The 9498-nt window shown below is 31.7% G+C and overlaps 2 protein-coding genes across 2 annotated transcripts; one reads left to right on the forward strand and one right to left on the reverse strand.

Annotated features, from left to right (window-relative positions):
- Positions 1 to 4264: 4264 nt before the first annotated feature.
- Positions 4265 to 5153, reverse strand: LOC119604425. Its single transcript, XM_037957012.1, has 2 exons — positions 4994 to 5153; positions 4265 to 4938 (listed from the first exon to the last, which is right to left on the reverse strand). Exons 1-2 carry the CDS (start codon positions 5067 to 5069, stop codon positions 4400 to 4402), a joined length of 615 nt encoding a protein of 204 aa, XP_037812940.1. The 5' UTR covers positions 5070 to 5153; the 3' UTR covers positions 4265 to 4399.
- Positions 5154 to 6097: 944 nt separating this feature from the next.
- LOC119604431 (leucine-rich repeat extensin-like protein 5) lies at positions 6098 to 7638 on the forward strand. Its single transcript, XM_037957017.1, has 2 exons — positions 6098 to 6354; positions 6518 to 7638. Exons 1-2 carry the CDS (start codon positions 6234 to 6236, stop codon positions 7510 to 7512), a joined length of 1116 nt encoding a protein of 371 aa, XP_037812945.1. The 5' UTR covers positions 6098 to 6233; the 3' UTR covers positions 7513 to 7638.
- The last annotated feature ends 1860 nt before the right edge of the window (positions 7639 to 9498 follow it).

A 9498-nucleotide genomic window follows, 5' to 3' on the forward strand; every position in this document is an offset into this window, starting at 1 on the left:
ATAGACTAGACTATAGACTAGACTATAGACTAGACTATAGACTAGACTATAGACTATATAGACTAGACTAGAGACTAGACTATAGACTAGACTATAGACTAGACTATAGACTAGACTATAGACTAGACTATAGACTAGACTATAGACTAGACTATAGACTAGACTATAGACTAGACTATAGACTAGACTATAGACTAGACTATAGACTAGACTATAGACTAGACTATAGACTAGACTATAGACTAGACTATGACTAGACTATAGACTAGACTATAGACTAGACTATAGACTAGACTATAGACTAGACTATAGACTAGACTATAGACTAGACTATAGACTAGACTATAGACTACACTATAGACTAGACTATAGACTAGACTATAGACTAGACTATAGACTAGACTATAGACTAGACTATAGACTAGACTATAGACTAGACTATAGACTAGACTATAGACTAGACTATAGACTAGACTATAGACTAGACTATAGACTAGACTTAGATTCTATTTGACAGTTCGCACGCTGTGAACTACCACGTAAACCAATTCTCTTTTCTCTTATTTTCAAAAATGTTCTCTTTTCTTAAAAAAATTATCTTTTTTATAGAAAATTTTCGGAAAATTTACTCTTTTTTATAGAAAATTTTCGGAAAATTCTCTTAGTTATATAAATTTTTCGGAAAAGTTCTTTTTTATGTACATTTTTTGGAAAAGTTCTCCTTTTTATAGAAAAGAAGGAAATGTAAGAATTTATGGATAACATTATTAACAAACTGCACGATTAACCTCCTTTGATACTAGTAAAACAAACAACAGTTAATAACAACTGTAACTGAGTGGATGTATGAAGGTGTTTACTACAAGTGTTGGTAGAGTGTTGTTGTTATTGTTGCCGCTAATGCTTCAGCTATTGTAGGTGCAAAAAGTAACGAAAAAAAACATGTAACTTGCATTCCACCAGGTTCCAGCTGTATTTGCATTCATTTTAACTGCGTTTATTTTTAGTGTTTTTATTTACTCTATTTATTTTTTATTTACAAGGTTAAATACCCAAACAGCCTTAAGGAAATTTGCAATATTTATATTTATTTTTTTTATTTTTTATATATTTTTTATTTTGTTTTCAAGTGACACACACAATTAACATTAATGAAGTTTTGTTTTTCTATTTTCGTTGTTCATTCTACTATTTTAAGTGCAAGAGTAAGGATAAATATATTTATACTTAACTATAGGATTAAAATGTATTTTTAGACATTATGCAGAGATTTTGTTATTGAAATAAATGGAAGATTTAAAATGGAATTAAACTTAAAGAAAAATTAAATAAAATTAATATTAATTATTATTTATTAAGATTTAATTTGAAATTCAAATTTATATTTTTATGATAAATTTACTTGATTTGATTTCTTTAAAAATTTTCCTAACACCCTTTATCTTCTTTCTCACACTAATATACATTTCTAATCCTTGCTGACTTTAGGTTATAGATTACAAATGTCTTCCTTGCTTGTCATTCTAAGTTTTATTCGTTTCGAATTGTCTGGAAATGTATGTAGCATGTTAAGTCATGCACAGGTTTAAACATGTGTAACATTTCTTTTTTTGGACGAATAGTTAGAAATACATACATAGGCGTTGATGTCATCAACATTTCATGAACTTTTCTACTCTTTCTTTTTTCTTTTTGCCTACATTATTAAAAAGTTCAAGAGATGTGGTAAATGGAAGTGTGTTTTTATTGTTGTTGGTGCAAACAACTTGTAACCTTTTATTATTGTTGCCGCAGCAAAAGTTGTGCTGTTATCATTGTTATAAGTAGTAGTTGTTGGCAAAAGTTAAGGATGTTGTTGAAAGTGTAGATGTAACAATTGTTATATTTCTATTCTATTCTTCCTCTTTTTGTTATTTTCTGTTAAACATCATCTCATGTTACTGTTTTTTGTAGGTGCTGCAACAACGTTAACTACATACTTCAATGTCATTATAATATTATTCGAAAAACAGTGGGTTATTAAGGAAAAAATCATCTCAATACACTTTTTTCGAAAATCATTCATAGAAAATTTTCAAAAATTTCTCCTTTTTTACAGAAAATTACTCTTTTTTAGAGACAATTTTAGTGAAATTTCTTTAATTTTAATAGAAAAATGTATCTTTTTAGAAAATCTATCTATTTTATAAAAAATGTTCAGAAAATTTATATTTTTTTATAGAAATTTTTCTTTTCTTAAATATTCTCTTTTCTCTTATTTTCAAAAATGTTCTCTTTTCTTATAAAAAATTCTCTTTTTTTATAGAAAATTTTCGGAAAATTCTCTAAGTTATATAAATTTTTCGGAAAAGTTCTTTTTTATGTTCATTTTTTGGAAAAGTTCTCCTTTTTATAGAAAATTTTCGGAAAATTTTGAAGGAAAATTTAGAAAATAATTTCGAACATTTTCGACAATATAATTAAAAAAAATTATTAAAAATTTTTAACATAAGCACACTCACTGTCTTCCATAAAATATCTCTATGTACATCTTAAAATATACATATCCTTTTTACCTTTATATTAATACGTATATACATGTGTATGTTAGTAAATGAGTGTATATCTGTGTACTTGCATACATACATACATATGTATGTATATTTTAATTTGTCTGTACTTGAAATTGTATTCTTTTCATGGTATTTTCCTCCTGTGCTTTTGTTGTTTAGAGCCTTCGGCTGCACTTTACTTTCCTCCACATTCAACACCTGTTTCAAGGATATATTTTACTTGAGCAACAATCCATCCATTCACACATTAAGTTAAAAATAAATGTTATGCCTATTGCAATTTACAAACACAATAACAAATAATATTACTATTAATGTCTTTAAATCTGTACTTACATGTGTGAAGAAGAAGAGTTTGTTGCCTTTAAATTGTAAATATTCCTTTAAATGGTGTTAGCAACATGTGAAAATGACATGTGTTTAATAATGCCAAACCAGTACTTTTCAATCAAATAATAAAATTATTTTCATTTTAATCTGCATAATTAATTTTATGCGTATGAGTAATGTATTTTTTCATTTGATTTTGAAAGGAATTTTTTAATTGCTCATACGTCTGGTTGGCAAAATTCAATTTAGAAATGTGTTTAATATTAATTTGCAGACATTTTGCAAGAAATTCATTTAATGTCAATGACATTTACATATTTTCGAAACAATTTGAATAAAATGTTTCTTTTGTGCTTTTTGCGATTGAATTGAACTTAAGTAAAAAATGTTATAAATTAAACTTTTAAGTTTAAAATTGCAGTTAAGTTTCTAGTTCTGTTCTGGTTCAGTTCTAGTTCAGTTCTAGTTCAGATCTGATTGAGTTCTAGTTCAGTTCTAGTTCAGTTCTAGTTCAGTTTTAGTTCAGTTCTAGTTCAGTTCTAGTTCAGTTCTAGTTCAGTTCTAGTTCAGTTCTAGTTCAGTTCTAGTTCAGTTCTAATTCAGTTCTAGTTCAGTTCTAGTTCAGTTCTAGTTCAGTTCTAGTTCAGTTCTAGTTCAGTTCTAGTTCAGTTCTAGTTCAGTTCTAGTTCAGTTCTAGTTCAGTTCTAGTTCAGTTCTAGTTCAGTTCTAGTTCAGTTCTAGTTCAGTTCTAGTTCAGTTCTAGTTCAGCTCTAGTTCAGTTCTAGTTCAGTTCTAGTTCAGTTCTAGTTCAGTTCTAGTTCAGTTCTAGTTCAGTTCTAGTTCAGTTCTAGTTCAGTTCTAGTTCAGTTCTAGTTCAGTTCTAGTTCAGTTCTAGTTCAGTTCTAGTTCAGTTCTAGTTCAGTTCTAGTTCAGTTCTAGTTCAGTTCTAGTTCAGTTCTAGTTCAGTTCTAGTTCAGTTCTAGTTCAGTTCTAGTTCAGTTCTAGTTCAGTTCTAGTTCAGTTCTAGTTCAGTTCTAGTTCAGTTCTAGTTCAGTTCTAGTTCAGTTCTAGTTCAGTTCTAGTTCAGTTCTAGTTCTAGTTCAGTTCTAGTTCAGTTCTAGTTCAGTTCTAGTTCAGTTCTAGTTCAGTTCTAGTTCAGTTCTAGTTCAGTTCTAGTTCAGTTCTAGTTCAGTTCTAGTTCAGTTCTAGTTCAGTTCTAGTTCAGTTCTAGTTCAGTTCTAGTTCAGTTCTAGTTCAGTTCTAGTTCAGTTCTAGTTCAGTTCTAGTTCAGTTCTAGTTCAGTTCTAGTTCAGTTCTAGTTCAGTTCTAGTTCAGTTCTAGTTCAGTTCTAGATTCTAGTTTATAATTTTTAATATTAAAAATAGGTTAAACAAAACTTTCATTTATTTCCACATGCATATGTATGTGACAATTGTTCCAAAAGTTATGTACAATTAAAATCACTTACTCATACAACACATCGTTACAATGTCATCGATATGTTGACGTAAACGAGTTTAATTGAAATTGTAAATTATTACTAAAAACACACAAAACACAAAAATGCAATTAATATTGTACAAAGAATTTGCAGAACTTTTTCTGTGGTTCTTATCATGGTCATATAAGCCAGTTTTCTTAGAAAGAACTACAACTTGTGATGTAGTATTCGAAGGAATACCTGCTGGTGAAAATGGTTGCTGCTGTCCAGTATGTGGAATGTTTTGGGGTGATTGTATAACAACGGGATTTGGAGCATATGGTGCAGAATGAGCTGGTGGTGATGATGACATAAAACCAATGGGAGCAGTATGAGCAGGTCTTATTTGTGGATTATAGGTGTGTGCAGTTGTAATATTTTGTGTCGTATTGGTTGGTATGAAGGTAACATTGACCCCGGGTGGACATATAAATTCTTCAGTTTCAAAAAATCTGGTGGTATTCGAGAGATCTGGTGATCTTATTCGTTGTTTGTAACAACCATTTGGATAAGTCTCCAGACGTTCTATGGTGGTCAATGAGATGGTATGATTATTGGTGGGATAATGATAATAGCCTGGAAGATGTAATTGTTAAATAAACGTAGTTTTCTATTTAACTATAAGATATACTTCCAACTTGTTGCATATCTATTTGTTGAATTACGCAGACAATTTGTAAAAATATCAGCAAACTCTTAAAATACATTTTAATCGTTTTAAATGTTTCTTATGCCTGTAGTTACACTAGTAATGTTTTCTTTACGAAGTTTAAATTAAAACTATCTTTTTCGCCAATTTAAAAAATTCTGTTACGGTCTAAATTGTCGTAATTATTAAATAATTTATTAAATATTTATTTTAATTGCACTTGTGTATCTGGATTAAATTGTTTACTTTAAAAAATGCATAATTATGTTAGAATTAAAAAGTTACTAGATCTGTTTCTAAAATTTGCATGTAATATTTTAAATTGTTAAACATTAACTTCAGTTCTAGTTCAGTTCTAGTTCAGTTCTAGTTCAGTTCTAGTTCAGTTCTAGTTCAGTTCTAGTTCAGTTCTAGTTCAGTTCTAGTTCAGTTCTAGTTCAGTTCTAGTTCAGTTCTAGTTCAGTTCTAGTTCAGTTCTAGTTCAGTTCTAGTTCAGTTCTAGTTCAGTTCTAGTTCAGTTCTAGTTCAGTTCTAGTTCAGTTCTAGTTCAGTTCTAGTTCAGTTCTAGTTCAGTTCTAGTTCAGTTCTAGTTCTAGTTCAGTTCTAGTTCAGTTCTAGTTCAGTTCTAGTTCAGTTCTAGTTCAGTTCTAGTTCAGTTCTAGTTCTAGTTCAGTTCTAGTTCAGTTCTAGTTCAGTTCTAGTTCAGTTCTAGTTCAGTTCTAGTTCAGTTCTAGTTTAGTTCTAGTTCAGTTCTAGTTCAGTTCTAGTCAGGTCTAGTTTAGTTCTAGTTCAAGAATATTATTTGAAAAGTTTATTAATACACGTTTCAATGTCAATGATTCACTAAAATAACCCTAACAGTAAAATGATATATAAAGAGTTAAATTGATCTCTTCTTAAATCAATATCTACATATATAAGTAATAAAGGCAAATAATTAAAATATATACTAGATAAACGTTTGGTATTTTTCTCTTGTGTACATAGAAAAACACAAGTGTTTTGGTAAAACACATAAATACTGTTCAAACAAATGAAATTATTAAGAATGTCGAATAGGTTAAGTACCACAAATATGAAAAATACGCACAATTTATAATTTTTGGTAATAAATTTAGACAATTCAATGGATATTGTCGAATATTTTTTTAGTTGAGTTTGAGACGTAGAAACGAAATAATTAAATCATTATTTTTGGGTGAAAATATATTGTAAAATTAAAATGACGAATAAATTAAACAGATTATTTGTATTATTTGTAATTATACAATTACTGGGACTATCGGAAAGAGTTGAATGCGGCAGATATCAGCCGCCGCAAAAAGGAAGGGGAAAAGCATTTGGTGGGTGAAAAAAAATTAGAATACAAATCTTTAATACGTAGTTGTGGATAAATGTTGGTCCAAAATATGCAAAAATATTAGAAAAATAAAAATAGTAATATTACAAACATAAGGATTTCACTTTCAATTAAACTTTCAAATATTTTTCTAATTTTCTTTTTAGGCGCCGGTATTTTAGCTGGTGGTTTAGCTGGAGCTGCTATGGGCCATATATTAACCCGTCCAAACGCACCACAGGAAGTCCATCATCATCATCATGTTATAGACCCTAATGCTGCCGCTCCCATTGCAGCACCCATTCCTAATCCAATGCCACAACCAAGACCTTCTACCATAATCGAAAGAGGTGAAACTTTTTCGAACGGTTGTTATAAAGAAATTATTAAGGAACCCGATGTGAATGATCCAACGAGATTTATCGAAACGGCACAATTGATATGTCCACAATTTTTGCCACAGCCAGCGCCACCTTTATATGTACATCAAATACCAGTACAACAGCCTCAACCAATAATACCAGTTGTACATGCACCAGTTCCTTCATTCCCTCAAACACCAACAGATGTTAATTCACAACATATTCCGGCTCCTACATATGTACCAGCAGCACCTTTAATACCACAACCAATTCCCGAGCAACCTGCTGCCCCCATTGAAGTTAATCCTGCACCACAAACTCTCGAAACCCCTGCTGAATTTTCACCAAACACAGAACCAGCTCATAACGCAGTTTTAGCTCCGCTTAATCCCATTCCTCCAGCACCTGAACAATCTACTAATTTAGTGCCTGATTTACCCACAATACCAGTTATAAAGCATCATATACCACAACCAGCAATAGTACAACATTCTGTACAACCGGCAGCACCAGTAGCTGTTCCAGCTCCTGAACACTCTGGCAATATAGTACCTGCTTTACCCGTGATGCCTGTTGTTAATCATCATCTACCACAACCAGCTATAGTCCACCATCATGTACAGCCCGTTGCCCCAGTTGCTCCAGTTCCAATTCCAGCCCCGGCAGAACCCTCACAAGTTATTGTGTTGTCGAAGAAGACTGGTTTTTATGAGGAGGATAAGAAAAAGAATTCGGGAAATAGCTTGTCAAATAACTTCGGTTTTCTTATATTGCTGTTAGCAATTGTGCGTCTGTTTTAATTCAGGTTTAAATGGGTTTTGCGACTTAGAATGCGCCCACTAAAAATTTTAAAATTAACTTAAAATGTTAAAATATATTTTTTGAAATAAAAACAAAATTTTTTGTAAATGACTTCCAAAACTAAATGATTAAATAATTCTTTCCTGATGCAATAGCTCAAATATCTGAGGCCGGTATCAGTTCTAGTGTTAGTTTAGTTCAGTTCTAGTTCAGTTCTAGTTCAGTTCTAGTTCAATTCTAGTTCAGCTCTAGTTCAGCTCTAGTTCAGTTCTAGTTCAGTTCTAGTTCAGTTCTAGTTCAGTTCTAGTTCAGTTCTAGTTCAGTTCTAGTTCAGTTCTAGTTCAGTTCTAGTTCAGTTCTAGTTCAGTTCTAGTTCAGTTCTAGTTCAGTTCTAGTTCAGTTCTAGTTCAGTTTCTAGTTCAGTTCTAGTTCAGTTTAGTTCATGTTCTAGTTCGTTCAGTTCAGTTCTAGTTCAGGTCTAGTTTCAGTTCTAGTTCAGTTCTAGTTCAGTTCTAGTTTCATTCTAGTTCAGTTCTAGTTCAGTTCTAGTTCAGTTCTAGTTCAGTTTCTAGTTCAGTTCTAGTTCAGTTCTAGTTCAGTTCTAGTTCAGTTCTAGTTCAGTTCTCGTTCAGTTCTAGTTCAGTTCTAGTTCAGTTCTAGTTCAGTTCTAGTTCAGTTCTAGTTCAGTTCTAGTTCAGTTCTAGTTCAGTTCTAGTTCAGTTATAGTTCAGTTCAGTTCAGTTCTAGTTCAGTTCTAGTTCTAGTTCAGTTCTAGTTCAGTTTCTAGTTCAGTTCTAGTTCAGTTCTAGTTCAGTTCTAGTTCAGTTCTAGTTCAGTTCTAGTTCAGTTCTAGTTCAGTTCTAGTTCAGTTCTAGTTCAGTTCCTAGTTCAGTTCTAGTTCAGTTCTAGTTCAGTTCTAGTTCAGTTCTAGTTCAGTTCTAGTTCAGTTCTAGTTCAGTTCTAGTTCAGTTCTAGTTCAGTTCTGTTCAGTTCTAGTTCAGTTCTAGTTCAGTTCTAGTTCAGTTCTAGTTCAGTTCTAGTTCAGTTCTAGTTCAGTTCTAGTTCAGTTCTAGTTCATTCTAGTTCAGTTCTAGTTCAGTTCTAGTTTCAGTTCTAGTTCAGTTCTAGTTCAGTTCTAGTTCAGTTCTAGTTCAGTTTCTAGTTCAGTTCTAGTTCAGTTCTAGTTCAGTTCTAGTTCAGTTCTAGTTCAGTTCTAGTTCAGTTCTAGTTCTAGTAGTACTAGTTCAGTTCTAGTTCAGTTCTAGTTCAGTTCTAGTTCAGTTCTAGTTCAGTTCTAGTTCAGTTCTAGTTCAGTTCTAGTTCAGTTCTAGTTCAGTTCTAGTTCAGTACTAGTTCAGTTCTAGTTCTAGTTCAGTTCTAGTTCTAGTTCAGTTCTAGTTCAGTACTAGTTCAGTTCTAGTTCAGTTCTAGTTCAGTTCTAGTTCAGTTCTAGTTCAGTTCTAGTTCAGTTCTAGTTCAGTTCTAGTTCAGTTTTAGTTCAGTTCTAGTTCAGTTCTAGTTCAGTTCTAGTTCAGTTCTAGTTCAGTTCTAGTTCAGTTCTAGTTCAGTTCTAGTTCAGTTCTAGTTCAGATCTAGTTCAGTACTAGTTCAGTTCTAGTTCTAGTTCAGTTCTAGTTCAGTACTAGTTCAGTTCTAGTTCAGTTCTAGTTCAGTTCTAGTTCAGTTCTAGTTCAGTTCTAGTTCAGTTCTAGTTCAGTTCTAGTTCAGTTCTAGTTCAGTTCTAGTTCAGTTCTAGTTCAGTTCTAGTTCAGTTCTAGTTCAGTTCTAGTTCTCAGTTCTAGTTCAGTTCTAGTTCAGTTCTAGTTCAGTTCTAGTTCAGTTCTAGTTCAGTTCTAGTTCAGTTCTAGTTCAGTTCTAGTTCAGTTCTAGTTCAGTTCTAGTTCAGTTCTAGTTCAGTTCTAGTTCAGTTCTAGTTCAGTTCTAGTTCAGTTCTAGTTCAGTTCTAGTTCAGTTCTAGTTCAGTT

Source organism: Lucilia sericata, unplaced genomic scaffold, assembly GCF_015586225.1.
Source record: "Lucilia sericata isolate MDLA Ls3-8-SP2 unplaced genomic scaffold, ASM1558622v1 Contig000391F_arrow, whole genome shotgun sequence".
Lineage (NCBI taxonomy): Eukaryota > Metazoa > Arthropoda > Insecta > Diptera > Calliphoridae > Lucilia > Lucilia sericata.

Excerpts from the sequence above, each read along its gene's own strand:
- LOC119604425 (XM_037957012.1), bottom strand. The coding sequence starts at position 5,069 with ATGTATTTTAAGAGTTTGCTGATATTTTTACAAATTGTCTGCGTAATT. Across the intron at positions 4,939-4,993 it reads AGATATGCAACAAGTTGGAA|GCTATTATCATTATCCCACC; the intron begins GTATATCTTATA and ends TACATCTTCCAG.
- LOC119604431 (XM_037957017.1), top strand. The coding sequence starts at position 6,234 with ATGACGAATAAATTAAACAGATTATTTGTATTATTTGTAATTATACAA. Across the intron at positions 6,355-6,517 it reads AGGAAGGGGAAAAGCATTTG|GCGCCGGTATTTTAGCTGGT; the intron begins GTGGGTGAAAAA and ends TTTTCTTTTTAG.